This window comes from Limulus polyphemus, unplaced genomic scaffold (assembly GCF_000517525.1).
Source record: "Limulus polyphemus unplaced genomic scaffold, Limulus_polyphemus-2.1.2 Scaffold4482, whole genome shotgun sequence".
NCBI classification, from domain to species: Eukaryota; Metazoa; Arthropoda; class Merostomata; order Xiphosura; family Limulidae; genus Limulus; species Limulus polyphemus.
The window spans coordinates 13,378-30,903 of NW_013670092.1; the positions used below are offsets into that span (position 1 = coordinate 13,378).

The following is a 17,526-nucleotide window of genomic DNA, read 5'->3' on the forward strand; positions in this document are numbered from 1 at the left end:
GATTAAAGAAATCACTTGGCTTTGAAGCAAAATACATGTCGATGTCCTATTTAACACCTTCCACATTTGAATACGTTTTCCCATTAAGATGTTGTTGCAGCGAACAAAAAATATGGTAATCTTATGGTGCCATATCTGGAGAATATGGTGTGGGGGGGGGAGAACTTCCCAACCCAACTCCATAATCTTGTATTGCGTCAAACGTGCCACATGTGGACGTGCATTGTCGTGGAGAAGAAGAACACCTTTCCGATTGAAGAGTGAAGGGCGTTTCTGATGAAGGGCTTGATTTAAACGCTCCAGTTGCTGACTAAAGATCTCCGCTTGACAGTTCGCTGTGGATTGAGGAGTTCGAAATGAATTACTCCTTTAATGTCCAACCAAATGCAGAGCATCACTTTCTCCGGATGGAGTCCAGGTTTTGGGGTCGGAAGTAGTTTTTGTGTAGAGCTAAGCCATTGTTTTTGGCGTTTAATATTCGCATAGAGAATCCACTTTTCATCACCACTGACAATTCTGTCCAAAAATGGTTCACGCGAAGAGACGAAGCAACGTTCACACGTTGGAAACGATTATCATCGGAGAGTTCGGGAGTCACGCAAACACCTTCTTTATGGAGTTTTCCCATATTCCTTAGATGTTCACATATAATTTCATGAGAGACATGCAATTTCACGAGTGTGATGCCTTGGGTTAGACTCAAAATTTGCTGAACCATCGTTGCCACTTACGAACGTTCAAAACATTTCTATAAACTTCTTTGATATTCTTTGTGGCTACAGAGGCGTTGTTTCCCCTTCTTGTATTCAAACAGCATTACATGCCGAATGTGTGTCATCACTATAAGTAATTAGAGTATACTAAACTTTACACATTATATAGGCTACACTAACGTGACGTTTAGGCTACTGAACTAGTTCATTGTGTGGCATTATTCTCGTGACTTTCAATGTTTCATTTTCAAAGGAGGTTGATTCCCTTTTAGGTTCTTAAAACTGAGGTAACTACATACATCTTATTAACTTTTGATAAAAGTTTTATTGTTAACTTGGGCAGGTTAACTAAAAGTACAAGTGTGTATGTGAAAGTTATATGATTTATCAAGTCTTACCATGAAATTTTGATTTCATTGGGCAACAGCTGATAATTATTATAAAACTACGGTTCGTTTAACTATTGTTGAGTGAGCAAGATCACGTGACTATTCTCACGCCACCTGCTTTCTAGAACTATCCTGTACCTTGGCAAATGCTCTAGCATTTACTAGATATAGAGTAGTATGGTATATAAAAGAGGGTGACAACGTGACGGACAATATTGTGTGTGTAGGTAGTGAGTAATTGAACTGCAGTCAGAAGTATTGTTGACGTTCGTTGATATAGCGTTTGTTACAGAGCGACTTTTGAAAATAAGTGTATCGTAAAGTTGTATTCGGAAAGAATAAACCAGTTTTATAAAGTAAGGACTTGTGTCGCTAAAGTTTCGTCGGAACGAAGTTACGGAAAATCAATTAACAAACGGAGACGTAACACTATTATAGGTGATGTACGTTTTTGGGGGGAGGTTAATGAAAGTGTTCCAAAACGTGACATTAATTTCTTGATGACCAAATACATCATTTTTTTATGATGTTTTAATAGCTATTTTTTACATCAAATGATAAAATGTTATTTACGTTGCATGTGATTTGAAAAAATAAGAATAAATGAATTAAAAGCAGTGTGCTCTGTGGTTTATAAAAAATTAACTGCTTCCTAGGTAAATTACTGAACTGAATAATTTTGGTCTCTCTTTTCACATAATAGTACATACTTATAGTTGTTTGAATATAGAATTATAGTAAAGAAAAGGAGGGTACATGGTGTCCTCAATTTTCCGGAAGTTGGGAAGCGGAAAGTCCTGTTTGCCTGGATGATAAGGTGGTGTTTGCCGGAAACCAACGTTTATCTGGAGTACATACGATACAGTTGTAAATGTACTGAAGTCTTTGTTTGTGTAAAAAAAAAAAGGAGAGAGAGAAAGAAAGAAATAAGTAGATTACAACAACTATAAGTATGTACTATTATGTTAAGAAATAAATATGTTACCCAAAAAAAGATAAAAACAGTTGCGAGGATTGCAATGTAAGTGAAGGTCTTCAACTCATATATATATCTTTTTTCCTGCTATTATCTGAACATGTTGAATATTCTACATATATATATATCACTTAAATGAAGGTTGTCAACTCACACATGTATTTTCTTGGTATCATTTCAATATATTGAGTATGCAATATAGTTGCGACTTATGTGAAGGTCGTCAACTCACATATACATTTCCTAGGTATTATCTGACCATTTGGAATATGCTATATAGATATGATTGAAAGAAGGTGGTCAACTGATTCATATCTTTTCCTGGTATTATCTGAATTTGCTATAAGGTTACAACGCAAGTGAAGGTCGTCAACTCACACGTATCTTTCGTTGGTATTATCTGAAAATGTTGATATGCAAAATAAGTGCGACTTAACTGAAGGTCGTTATCTCACAAATATCTTCCCTTGGTATCATCTGAATATGTTAAGTATGCTATACAGCTGTAACTTAAGTTAAAGTCATTAATTTATTATTGGTATTATCTAAACACGTTGAATATGCTACATGGGTGCGATCGTCAGCATTAAAATACCGTTTGTAACGTTGTCGTTGAGGCGCACATCCTTCCTTGGTTTTATTCGAAAATATCTGCCTTCTTCAGAAAAACTGAGTAGAAATTTTAAGTTTAATTCATTTTTACGATATCCACTTGAATCTGTATTTTATATTTTATCTGCGCTGTAGCTACTGGTATTAATATGAAAGGCTGTAATACCGAGAATTAAAAGCCTGACGTCATTATGTATACTTATCTTTAGAATAGTTCTTTCTTATCCATTAATAATGGTAAAACAATACATACTTCAAGTATCCTTTCGTTTTAACTTGCGATATTGACCATTAATTTAATAAAATTAACACAAATATTCAAAAGCTTTTAAAGATAGACCCCCCCCCCCATTAAATGGTTACTGCAGTGTTAAATTAGAACTCAGCTTATAATATTGAACATCATGAAATTTGTAAATTTCACAGTGGTCAGCATCTTACATAAGAACAGCAGCAACAACAACTAACTTCAATGTAAATCTCTAGGCATAACTAGGAACTGTCCTTCAAACCTACAATAACTAAAATAAGTACTCATCAATTACGAACGCTGTTTGACTAGCTAATGTGTATTAAATACTTTGTGAGCGAAATGAATTTGTTATTTCGGAGATTTTTAATTCATACTCCATCTACAATGTAGTGGCATAGTTGAATTACTTTAATAAAATATGACAGAATTAACAAGTAAAATACATTAGAGAAAGTATGTTCAAACCAAGTTAATCAAAACTATGATCAAACACTAATAATAAATTTTCAGTGAATTATATATGATGCGTTAAACATATACATACAATATATGTATATATATATATATATTATATATACTATTTTTTTCTGGTGATTTTTTAATTTAATTTAACTCTTTACACCTCATTTATATCTTAGTAAAATGCTAGCTTTCAAGAACTTATATAAGTGATTATGCCTCTATATGTGCATTAGAAATAATTATTCTATTTTTCCCTCTTCCAATCTAAATTGTGTAAGCAAGTCCAGCATTTTAAGCTGGATATAATTCGGATTTCATAATAACGGTGTTTAAATGATAAGCACTTAGATAACATCTAATCATTATATTTACGTATTTTTAACAAATATTTCTGGAAAGCCTAAAATAGATTTCATCACCTATATCTGTAGTTATTTACGTTCAGTTTTTGCTGGCATATTTTTTCCTAATATCGAAAAAATAGAATATCATCTAGGAATTATTGTTTAGATCTATGAAAAATAAAAAAACTCAACATTCAACCTGAAAACTGAAAATAAAATATAAGTAAACTACCGAATAATTTGAGACGCTAGCATCAGTGTTTGTAGTGCCATCTGTTGGCCAAGGTGGAGACTCGAAAACTTCAAAGGTTTCTTCATTTATGTTTACGCAGCTGTCATATTTTCTGAAAAATAGATAAGTTCCTTTCATTATAAGGTATGAATGGTTGTTTAAGAAAGAACTATCGCTTACTTTTATCTTACACAAACCTATAGTATAAAAACTACTCCCTCGAAAATACGATATTCGGAAGATCCAATATTTCAGTTTACATTGAGTTGGATTCGTAACTCTTTGTTCTCACGTATTAATTGTGATATCAAATGTGCTCAATAAATGTCTCAAAATATCAAAAGTTATATGTTTTAAACTCATTCATGTTACGGGTAAATCTAAAAACAACAACATAGCAAAATATCTGTTTCAACACTTTCAATCGATGAGCACAAAGGTGTAATGTTAGCTTTGAGAAATTTAATTGACTGCAACTGCCCGTTAAAAGAAAAGGAGACGACGTTTCGACTTCTATACTCAGGTCTTCTCCAGAAGAAGGCCTCAAAATATAAGATATAATATCTCTATTTATTTTTTCAACAGGCAGTTGTAATCCATTGAAGTTCTCAAATCTACAATGTCTACTCTGCCTAAAGTTCTACTGAAACAACAATTTGTTATGTTTAGTTTACGGACTTAAGTGAAGAAATATCATTCATATCTTTGTTCAGTTTTCTATTTATATTTCATTCATTTGTCCAAATTTAAACAAACATTTTTGCCTTATTTAATCAATTCATCATTGAAACCACTAAGAAAGTATTAGATTACACTCAGTCTTCTCAAAAACAGTGATCTGGCTTGACTACACCACTGCATGTATATGAAAAGTGCTAGCTTAGAACAGAGGATTATGAACTCAAGGGTTTTCTAATAAAAACACCCAAATATATATCTTATGTAATACGTGGATGGTGGCCGTGTGTTACCCAAGCAAGTTTTGAAACATCAGAACGCACAGACGTTTATGTAAGAAGCGAAATAGTTCGCAGACGAGCAGACATCTAAAACGTGAAATGATTCAGTTTAAGTGACGCAATATTTACGCTAGGTTTAATTTTCTTTTATTAGGATCAGTTAGAATTTCCGTTATTTATGAGGCTAATTTTTACATCAACTTTACGAAGTTCCTAATCATACTTCCCCACTTTACATGTATAATTATGTCTTAACTTTGGTTACTGCTTAGACTTGACAAAAACAAATGTACTGTTTTCTTGCTCTGTGATGACGTCCGTCATTGACTTCCGTTCTCCAGCTATAACTCAAGAGCATATTCTGATATCAACAATTTGTTGTTTTATCAAACTCAAAGATATTGAAATGCGGTGTTTGTAGTTACGATGACGCCATTACAGACTCTAACTAGATAACCAAATGAAAACACGAATTCAAAGTACGATTTACTCAACATGTATACTCAAAAACTGTTACTTCAAAACAAATATGCGCATGAAATTGTAAAAGTAGTAGGCGTTGATAAAAGCTACAAAAACAAACTTGCTACCTTAAAGATAACCATTTGGAAAAATAAGTATACTCTGAAGTGTATTTCTGCCACTGCAATGATTTTGACAATAAAAATGTCCTAGGAGTTAACCTGTTATGCATATATATTTACTTGCAATTTCTATAATATTTCTCAATAAATACAGAATGGTAAATGAACATACTTTGTGAATATAACAAAATAAACTCTGTCGCACTTAGTACTTTTTTGGGTGTGGTAACATAAACGTCTAGTTCGTACTATATATTTAATTCTTTATCACGTTTTTTTACGCGCTAGGGTTATTACGTAAGTTTCTAGCGACTTAAATAAAACTGAAGCTTATCTAATTCCATGATATGTTTGTAGAGTCACTTATGCGTGAAAAAGTCACCGTTATTCTAAGTCTTTTGAAATGTTACAAAAATGCTATTATTTTCTAGGCGAAATTAAACAATTTTTAGGACAACCGATTCTTCATAAATCGCTGACAGCAAAATCTATTATTTATTTAACTTTTTTTTTTCACTAATTACTCTTTTGCATGGAATATTGCCCCCCAGTGGTACAGCGGTATGTCTGTGGACTTACAACGCTAGAATCCGCACAGATAGTCCATTGTATAGCTCTGTGCTTAATTCCAAACAAACAAACAAACATCTGCATAGAATATTCATAATCAATGTATATTTTAGTTAACTTTATTTTCTTATATGAATGTTCAATATTCTTTATTTTATGTGGTGAGTTTAATTTTTTATTATAATTTAAGTCCCTTTTTAAATAAACAATTCACTTAAAAAATTTGAAAAATAAACACCTTTTTTGATAAGTATTTTTAGGGAAACTCTTGTTGAAATATAACACTTACCCGGGCTGGTTTTCTTTTGTAGTGTTTGTTACTGAGCAATGAACTTGTTCTCTGTGTTTTGTTGCTGATACAATGCAGTCCAAATGATCTAAGCTGTGAGAAATGTTGTAATCCTGAGAATGTTCATGTAAGGTGGATGATTTAATATTTTCAACAACATCATCTGAAAATATGTCTTCTACAGATCTTTCTCTGTTTCCAGTATTATGTTTTTCTGTTTCGTTGACAACACTCGTAATATTAAGAACATTATTGGCTGGTTGAATGTCTTTACCAAGTAACTCTCCTGCAGTTTCTTTAAGGTCGCCTGAAAAGTTATTTTCTCTATAAGCATTGTCTTGCTCATAAGACCCTTGTGGGGTACTTCCCGATCTTTCTGCAGTTTCTGGAATATTAAAACTTTCGTTTTTTAAAGTTACTTCGTCAGATGAAAACCTCCTTCTTTGCAAAGTAAAGTCATGTATTTCCTGATAACTAGAATCGTTACTGATGTCTTCCTTTGAACACATATCTTTTCTGCTGGAACTGTCATCCGACAACGTTCCATCTTCAGAAGACTCCCCTGTACTTTTAGTACGGTCATGCAATACTTTTGGAACTTCTGAATATCTCCTTTTGTTATCTACAGTTTTGTGTGAGAAGACTTTTGGAAGATTATGACATGTTTCAGTTTCTTTCCACTGGTCCCTATTTAGAATAACTCGAAAGTTATCCGCACCTGTTCGACGTCGTCGTTTGTTTTGTTCTTCTCTCAATGTCGACTGGTCACAGAACACACTGTCGCACAATATAGTGGATACTTTCTCAGATGTATCTTTTCCACCACCCTCTTTTACTGAGATTTTATGAGATCCACTGGCACTAAATTCATTTCTACTGCAATCCTCGTAAACATTTAGGGTATGACAAGTGGAAAATGAATCACATTTTAACGATAACCTGCGAAAAGAATCGTTACATTTGAAACTGTGTGTTGTAGGATAATCTTGGTTCTCCTGTAGGAAGAAGTCTTTCCTTTGAAAATTTGAAGAAAGTCTATTGCTGCGGTCTTTGAAAATGGTTGGAACACCAACCTCTCTGTCTTCATATTCTAACAAAATGTTATCCAACATTTGCAAACATGACTTCACTTCTTCTTGGCTGAAAAGTAAACCAGATAAAAGATTAACGAATGCATATACGCATTTTTTCTGTAGTTTCAAATTAATATAATACATTTTGTTTCTTCTACAATAAGAAACTTTTATTTTTTTACCATTGCCTTAAAGTAATGATTAAAGCTAATGCTACTGGTAATGCCAATTACAAAATAAGAATTTATTAGCGATGAATTTATCCAGCAACTCATTATGCACATGAAAAAAAGATTTTACACGTTTTAACAATATAAACATAGCATACACGTCAGTACAAATACAACAGTTAGAAATTGGTTTCTGTTATTAAACTCTACTGTTGAGTATTAAATTTTGTTGAATATTAAACAACCAAATTCAACGTTTCTTTCCTGACCTTTTGAAATTAGAAAATTCCTGTAACTGAAATATATATATGTTTATGTAGATTTTATATCTAGATCGAATTAATCAAAGTAACACTTTGTGAAGTTAAAAGTGCTTCGAAATTTTGTATACGAGATACAGGCAGCATAACCTTTCTTAATGAATAGATTGTTTTCTAGGCGATTCCTGTTAACAAGGGTTTTTTTTTTTTTGTTGTTGTTGTTGTTGAATTTCGCGCAAAGCTACTCGAGAACTATTTGTGCTAACCGTCCTTAATTTAGAAGTGACAGACTAGTGGAAAGGCAGTTAGTTAACGCTACCCATAGCCAACTCTTGGGCTACTCTTTTACCAGCGAAAATTTGGATTGACCTTTACATTATAGCCCCCTCCCTCAGCTGAAATAGCGAATATGTTCGGTGGCGGGTTTCGAACTCGCGGCCAGCAGATTACGAGTCGAGTGTCTAATCACCAGGCCATGCTATACCATTAACAAAAGCAGATTTATAAGTAATTTTTTCATTTGTTTGTTTCAGCGTTTTCGCACGAAACTACATAAAGGGCTATCTGCGCAGAGCTGTTTTAATTTTGAACTGATAAAGTAGTGGAAAGTCAGCTAGTCAACGGCACCCACCGCCAACTCTTGTGCTACTCTTGTAGTGAGATTTGTCTATCACTCTTATAGCACACCCATGCTCGGATTCGCAGTCTGAGCAAGCTAAAACTAGGCTACACCCGGCCCAATGAGTATCATTTACATCTCCATAAACAGTTTATACACATGTATATATATATATATGTGTGTTTTTTAACAAGTTTGGTCTGACCAGTATTTGATCTACCTTCCTAATGACAGTTGCATGCACAGTACTGTTCTTATGTCCTAGTTAAATTAAATTTCACAAACAAAACATGCATAGTGTACTCCTAAAAATCACCACAGTTTTTTAAACCGAATAAAAATATCTTATTAATAACTTTTGATAAGTCTCAAAATTTTAACCCGACTTGATATTCTTTTATTCCACAACACCGATTTGACACATTTATATAACCGAATTTGGAATAGGATTACTGAGCAAAAAAATCTGATACAACTCTCACCGAGTTTGGGACTGGACTTTAAAAATCTGATATAAATCTTACCAAGTTTATGGCTGGTCTGCACTCTTGACAGAAATCTGATACAACTGTCACGAAGATTGGGATAGGACTACAGCATTTAGCGTGATAATGGATGTTGGTATAAATACATGTGCACGTGCGTCTCTGTATGTAGTAAACACTATATTTCTGGAAGTTTTTTATCTTATATCCGTGTATGATTATATATTTTATATAATGAAATCTTTTTTGAAGAAGTAAACACAGAAATCTAGCTGAATTCGAACCCGCGGATGTTGTTAAGTAAAAGTAACTCCAGCAGTTTTTATGTCTTAAACCACATTTATCTGCGCTGGTTTGTATCTCATGTTGTCGACTTAACTAGACTACTTAAGACTTGTATTGCTCGAATTACAGTTTTCAGCTCGTCATAAAATGTATATTTTTGTTGACTGATGTGTGCTGGTATATATTTGACTATAATGAAGAAATTCGAGCACAAAGCAAATGCTTGAGATGGTCCTAACAACTCCCTTTTCAGATTAAAAAAACGAGATGGGTGAGAGTGACAATCAGAACTACATCAAATGCCTGTCGTGTAAAACAACGATTTCACCCTGTAAATTTCTGTCGTTGAAGATGCTATTTTAACTATCATAATACCAGGTTCTTGACCTGTAAATTAAGAAATGTTTCAATTATACTGCAAAAGAAAGTACTCGTATTGTATCCTCTTTTCGGTGCCATTACAATAATATTCTATAGCAGAAACTATTTCTTATATCATCAGTATCATAAGCCTCAAAAATTAAAAATGCGTAGCCTTTTGCTAACTAAGGATTTATTTTTGCACCAAATCATTTGGGAATGTTCAAATATTTTAACCCTTTCTGTTACTGGGCTATATTTCTCTGTAAAAAATATAAGTTTATCTTGACTGACCCCCCCAGAAATATATGAATAACCGCTAGGCCATTTGTTCGAAATGCATCACTGCTAATTAACAAGAAATAACTAGCTTTACTTTTAATCTTTATCACTACTGACACGTTTAAACAAATCTGTAACGACACATGATATATAAATACATTTGGTGTGTTTAAATAACTTCCTACTTCTGTTAGGAAATGAAGTTTTCAGTTTAAAAACAACAATCTAACATATTTCTAGAAAACAATTCAGTATTTCCTTTATCACAGGCGCATAGGGCGCTCGACTCGCAATCTGCGGGTTCAAATCCCCATCCCACCAAATATGCTCGTCCTTTCAGCCGTGGGGGCGTTATAATGTGACATTCAATTCCACTATTCGTTGGTGAAAGAGAGCTCAAAAGTTGGTGGAGGGTGGTGATGACTAGCTACCTCCCCCCTAGTCTTTCACTGCCAAATTAGGGACGGCTAACGCAGATAGCCCTCGTGTAGCTTTGCGCGAAATTAAAAACAATAAACTCTTTATTACTCACAAAGAGAAACTGAGAGGAAGACTGGATATATTTATTTATTATAACTTTTAGTTTTATAAGACTATTTAAAATAGTCTTCTTTATACTGTCTGTTTTTAATCCGTTATTTTAATTTTGTCATTACCGTATTTGGTTTAGACAAAAATAATTTCGCCCTGTTCTAATACTTAGTTTCTGTGAAATATTATCATTTCATCTTGTCATAACAAACAATTGTATACTCTGCAACAAATTATCATTGTCCATAATAAGTGCCTCCCGGTGGCTCAGGGCTTATAACGATAAAAGTCGAGTTTCAACACCCGCGATGGGCAGAACAGAGATAGCTTAACAACAAACAAACAAAATCATAATAAATATAAAAAATATTTTATCTTAACATACTGCTAAGTGACTGTCATGTGAGATATAATAGCATAAGCTTCGCCTATGATTACCTTTATTCTAACATGATAGATAAGTAATTTCACATAGCCTAGCCTCCAGTGGCTCAGTGGTAAGTCTGAGAGTTTATAACGCTAAAAATCGGTTTTCGATACCCGCGGTGGCCTTACCATAAATAATCCATTGTGCACTATTGCGCTAAACAACAAATTGTTTGTTTGTTATTAAGCACAAAGCTACACAATGGGCTATCTGTGCTCTGCCCACCACGGGTATCGAAACTGGGTTTCTAGCGTTGTAAGTCCGCAGACATACCGCTGTGCCACTGGGGGACATTAACAACAATTAAACAGTCTCTATTCTGTAAAATATTGCGTTTGTTTGTACGCGAACTACTTCGTGGTCTTTGTACCAATCTCAACCAAACTTGGTAGAATGATACACTGGACTAAGGGTCATATCATAAGGCGATTATTAGCCAACTGTACTCACCTTGGGCTATGCCAACAGCAAAAATATGGTTGTTTAGCTAATGACTCCACAGGTTTGGACAAACTTTTTATTCCTAAAAATATCTTATTTTGAGTTTTCCTGAATTTTTTTTTAGATTTCCTTGCAGATTTTTGAGTTATTTTATTTAAAAAATGTCAAACATTCACATGTTTGTCATTAAAAATGGCAACCAAAGCACCAGGTCAGACCCTTAAAGTAGCAGAGCTACATCTGAACATCCCTTCCTTTTCACATGGTCATTTCTTTGTTGGATGTTCAAGAGTAAGATCGCCAAGAAATATCTTTATTTTGGCCCAGGAAGGAGAAAGAACTTCTAAGGTGGTCTATCAAGAAGCACTCAGAGTATTAACAAACACAGAGACTGTAGAGAGGTATTAGTAAAAATAATAAAGTAAAGTAATCAAAACACCATTTATGTGATGTGGAATAAAGTAGGTGCAAAGTAAATTATGTGTGAAATAAATTATGAGTATAAATACAAATTTTTGATTTAATTTATTAGTTCAAGCCCTACATTCAATCCTCATGCACCCAGATGTAGGACGGGTGCCTCAGCTTGTTATACTAAAATAATGACAAGTAAACCCCGTCAAACACATTAGGTTTCATTCTTCTATCATAAGAAGTAACTTTTCTATAATGCATTACATTTCTTAATGCCATGACAACGAGTGACTGTCCTGTAAGACTAATCTCTTCTATTCTTTCAAAATGTCAAGCAACTATTTTGTAAGGCACACTATTCCATTCTTCCATAATTATATAACTATACTATACTGTAAAATATTATATTAATAATCCATTATTCCACAATAACAGGTAACAGTATTGTAAGTTATATTCCTTTCTGCCATAATAACATGTAACAGTGCTGTAATATAACATATATTTCATTATGACATAAACAACAGGTAACTGTCCTGTAGAACATTATATTTTTGTCTGCAATAATAACGAGTAATCCCCTGTAAGGCATTATGTTTTATTTTACCATGGTAAGAAGTAACTGTTCTGGATACATAAGATTTTATTCTTTCATAATAATAAGAAGTGTGTGTGTGTTTTCTTAGAGCAAAGCCACATCGGGCTATCTACTGTGTCCACCGAGGGGAATCGAACCTCTGATTTTAGCATTGTAAAACCGAAAAACTTACCGCTGTCCCACCGGGGGACCCATATTAAGGAATGACTATCAAGAATAAATTATGTTCCAAGTACTTAATAATTATGCCTCTTCTGAACTAGACAATTTTAAAGTCACATCTGAACCAATAGTGTTACAGTTGTAATGATGTTGCGATCTCATCCAAATAGAATATAAAATCTACACATATACTAATCTGCTGTGAAATACGCTTTTATCACGTATAGGAACTTAATAATTCCTTTGTGCACTATAATATACACCTCAATTAAATTACCCCCCCTCCCCGTGGCTCAGTGGTAAGATTGAGAGTTTATAACGCTAAAATTGGAGGATTGATCCCTGCTTTGGGCGTATCAAAGATGGCTCCTTCCAGTAACTTTGTGCTTAACAATACACAAACTCAGTTTACAAAAGCATATGAAATCTATATCACTGCAGAATGTTTGGTGCTTAATATTAATGTAATCTGGAAAGTACAATGATGGAATGTTGGGTAATAATAAAATACAAAACAAACTTCGTTTCATTGTAACATCTTAAACTCTGCAGTTGTAGGGATTATAATTCGTTCAGCGTTACTTTTAGCTGTAAAGTCTCAATTTACAGAGCTATGTGAAATATATCAAATATATTGAACTTAAAATTTCTCCTCATGTATTTGACATATTTTCAGAAACTCTAAGTTCAGTTAGTAACAAATCAGGACAAAATGACCTTAAATAACGTCTATTTCAGAGTTCATAAAAATGAGAAACACTTACTCCACGGAAGAAGTGCTGCTGCTGCTTCTTCTTTGAACGCGCCATTTCAACATCTTTTTTGCTTACTGTAATAACTGCACGCTTTATCCTTGATAAAAGACTTATTACTTGACGTCAGTGAGTATACATATTCGAGAAGTGATTACAGATTAAGCAAATCATGTTCCCATTCATGAGGTGTTCCTCAAATGCGCATATTCATTGAGGTCAGTTATATATATATACCTGTGCTATAAAGATGTCAATACTTTACCGAGGATATTTTGATGGTTTGTGTGTTTATTTATTACTGACAGTTTTAATTGTAACTTCCTCATTGAAAACAAATACATACATACGCATTTGTGGCTCCATCTGTACAAAAGTAAAAAAAGTGTGAGTCAAAGAATAGATTCCAACATTGGAAATAATATGGGAATATTTATCCAAGTTTTCAGAATATTAAGTTAGTTTTAATAATGAACAAAATTCTCATTCGCATATTTTTTTACAATTACATTTTTCTCTGTTAGTACGAAAAATGTTTCTTAACAATGGATAAAATCATACAACTCATAGAAAGTTGGAAGTAATATAATAAAAATTTTATTTTACTTGCTAAAAATGCGCTTTTCTTGCCAGCTTCAAAGTTTTTATCAGACCTTTAATCGAATACGATTGTATGGCCACTTTTACCATGCCAGATGTTTTTTTTTTTTTTTTTTTTTTTGCAGTCCCCCAGTGACTCAGCGGTAAGTTTCTGGACTTATGACGCTAAAATCGGGTTTCTATACATACAGCACAAATAACCTATTATATATCTTTGTACTTAACACCAAACCTTTTTCAAAAGATTACAAAAACACCAGGAGAAAATAATAAAATACATTTATCATTCACCAATTTATATTTCAATTTATTATATTCATAATCCTTACAAATTCCCTACAATCAAGGATAGTCTTTTCTACTTAGCTAGGAAATCCTTCAAAAAACTTCAAAATTAGAATTAATTAATTATACAATCCCACACCCTTAGCTGCCACATCTAATTCCTGGAAAAACTACATATCTGCATACAATCTACTTTTTTAACAACATAATGTCATTCCATTTAGGTAATATCACTTTGTTTCTCTCCTACTCATCCTCTTAACATATTTCAACACATCATACACTTACATTGTTTCTTCACTAGATTTTAAATCTCACCGGTTTCCGCTGTGCTATTTTAGCCTATTTACAATTTAATTCGTGCTGTTGGTGAAGAGAATCCGTTGTTTTCTGAATGCCCAGGGCATTAATCTAAATACCTATCAGTCAGTCAGCCACATACAAACACACACAGAGGACCTGGAGAAGGCAAAAGGAAGATCACCAAAAGTCGTCAAGTTCACCACTCTCAATGCAAGAAGTCCATGAAAATGTACCAATACAAGTGAAATAACATGTTTTCTAACAAACAAATACTATATTTCTACAGAGAATGACCATAGAAATCTAGTTATTTCCATTTAAAAAACGAGAAAAAAATAACAAAATAATCCTTCTTCTACAGTAACAACTTCCTTCCGACAACAGTGGCCTTCATGTTCCTTCAATCTGATTTACTCAAACTGAAAAAGAAAATACAAAAACTTGAAAACGAACGGAACTCTCGTATACAAAAAAAAAAAAAAGTAGTATAAACGTTATGGATCACCAATTTACCCCCTAGCGCTATCTGATCCTGTTGTTAATATATCACACCACCACTTATTAGAAGATTAACTTTAATGTACTACACATGAGATTAAATTTTTCTACTTCAAGAACCAAAGTCGACAATGAAAAACATCATTACTGAAATTGAAGCAGGGATAAATGAATTAAATACAATTAACCAAACGACAATTAGACTTGAGGCTAACAATATCATAACAACTAACCTGGTTCCCAACTGTAATCTAACGAAATCAGAAAACAGTACTCTGTTTGTTTGTTTGTAATTACGCACAGAGCTACACAATGGGCTATCTGTGCTCATCCCATCACAGGTATCGAAACCAGGTTTCTAGCGTTGTAAGTCCGCAGATATATCGCTGTGCCACTGGGGGGCAACAATACTCTGAAAGACTTGCCGAAGCATGAAGACTTTATTATAATTAGAGGATGTAAAATTGTAATGTTGAACAAAAAAACAGCACAGTCACAGCGCCAATAAAATAAAATTATTATTAGTTTTTGCACTCTACTGCCGTGAACATTGACCTTTCAGGCCCGTTCTGAGCTTGAACTTACACCTCTTTTCTTAAGTAGATTATTTATTAAAGGTTTACGATTTCAACGTCGGTAGCTAGCAAAGCACTAGAAACCAATAGGTGTAATCAACTGGCGAGATATGGTATTAAACGAAAGGCCTCTTGAGTATTGAATTGCGAGTTTGTTTTGTTTTTTTAATTAGATACAAAGCTACAAAATGGCTATCTGTGCTCTGCCCACCTCGGGTATCGAAACCCGGATTCTAGCGTTGTAAGGACGCAGACACACCGCTGTGCCACATGGGGGGCAATGATTTGTGAGAGACAAAATATAGATCTGAAATGAAAAAGGCCTCTTGGGTATTGAATTGTGAGAGACAAAATATAGATCTGAAATGCTATTTTTACACACCGAATCCGAAATGGACAAATTAAGATTAATGTGAACGAAAAACACTTGTAGTTCCCTTGATTTTTATCAAACATTATGTTTATTGTTTTTTTGTTTTGTTTTGTTTCTAATTTGAATAAGCAAAATACTGCTTTTTTGGGATTTTCAACTTTTTCTAGTTTTGTCAACAGTTATAATCTATTACAAAACCTTGTCGAAACGTTGTACATTGCTGTTGTGTTAAAGTTATATTAAAGTTTTTCTTCATTACCCGTTCAGGCCGTCTCCAAGCATTCTTCTTACGCCCTCTATCGAAATATTTTTTCGCTGACGTTGGTTGGTCTACGACGTAAGCGGATAACTCCTGTATAAAAAACAAACAATTATATAAAAAAAACAAAAAAAAACGTGTTAACGTTGCGAAATATTTGTTACCATTTAAAAGCAAGTCACAGTTTTTCTTGCAAAAGTTGCGTTAAATTTGAGAAATTTAAAATATTTCAGATTAACTAGTTATTAACGTCATTAATAAAAACTTAAATCTTAAAACAACCGTGAGGCAATTACATTCTTGCCATCTCAATATATTGCAGAACCCAAGTGTAATAAATGAAGACATGTCGAATTACGGTTATAGTAGGTATGTTAATTTTTCTTACCAAGCATTACGGTATTAGTATAACTGTTATAATAAATTGTATCTGTTTTGTTTCTTAGTGTGTTGTAAGTTCCTTAAGAACGATAATGGAAAAATATGTTGCTTTAAATCATTGAAATTTAAATTTTAATCAATGTGAAGTGTGATATGATTATAAGCATGACTGTGACTGAGTTTGAGTGAAACGGGACAAGTAATATTGTGAAGCTGACAAGTATTTTTTACCATATCTTAAATGTAAGGACCAGTGTTCAATAGAATTTGAAATATGAATACTTTAGTGATTTTTTTTCTCTTTTTGTTTCATATTTAACAGTGGAATTATACCATGAACCTTTTACTATTATTAATAAAGCCTAGAGGCTGTAATTTTTTTTACTGAAAAAAAGGATACTTAATTAAAATAAGTAGTTTATCAATTAATTGTGATATATCTAATTCATAGTGTAGAAGAGTTATTGATATTTTATTATTTACCATTCAAAAATTTCATTTACCCTGTAAAACTAAAAGGGTATGGTACACTCATAATGGCCAGGAAATTGTGTGGATGATAATAAACTAAAGTACATATCAGCTGTTTGAATGGAGTATAGTGTGAAACTTGTAATAATTGACTGTGATACTTCAGTATAAAATGGAATGATGATATAAACATCTCTGTATTTAAGAATGTAATGAGTATTGAAATATTGGTTATTATGTACACCTGTTGATATTTATAAGAGAGCATGCTACACATTATAACACAGAGGTAGGTACTCCGCAGTCTAATGATAAGATTAATTGAAAAAGATATTAAGAAAACCTTATTATATTTCTTGTTGTTTTTTTTCTTTTTCAAAAGGTCTTTTGATAGTCACTATGCTTAGTGACCGAGTCAGAACATGGGGAAACAAATTCGATGATGAGGAACCCACTTTGAGACTAATAATGGTTGGAGACGGTTTGAATGGGTAATGAAGAGAAACTTTAATATAAGTTTAACACTAACAGCAAATGTA

General features: G+C 33.2%; 2 protein-coding genes across 2 annotated transcripts in view; one reads left to right on the forward strand and one right to left on the reverse strand.

Moving 5' to 3' along the window:
- The window catches only part of LOC106471227, a gene marked incomplete at its 3' end in the record, with an annotated part of 22,887 nt that extends 9,338 nt beyond the window's left edge, over nt 1–13,549 (reverse strand). Inside the window, exons 1-3 of the mRNA XM_013931818.2 lie at nt 13,255–13,549; nt 6,384–7,523; nt 3,982–4,093 (exon numbers count right to left, since the gene is read on the reverse strand). Of these exons, the coding sequence (XP_013787272.1) occupies nt 3,982–4,093; nt 6,384–7,523; nt 13,255–13,307 (1,305 nt within the window). The remainder of the gene's footprint in view (nt 1–3,981; nt 4,094–6,383; nt 7,524–13,254) is intronic.
- Nucleotides 13,550–16,214: 2,665 nt separating this feature from the next.
- The window catches only part of LOC106471228 (eukaryotic initiation factor 4A-II-like), a 35,608-nt gene continuing 34,296 nt past the window's right edge, over nt 16,215–17,526 (forward strand). Inside the window, exon 1 of the mRNA XM_022399853.1 lies at nt 16,215–16,504. Within this exon, the coding sequence (XP_022255561.1) occupies nt 16,482–16,504 (23 nt within the window). The 5' untranslated portion in view covers nt 16,215–16,481. The remainder of the gene's footprint in view (nt 16,505–17,526) is intronic.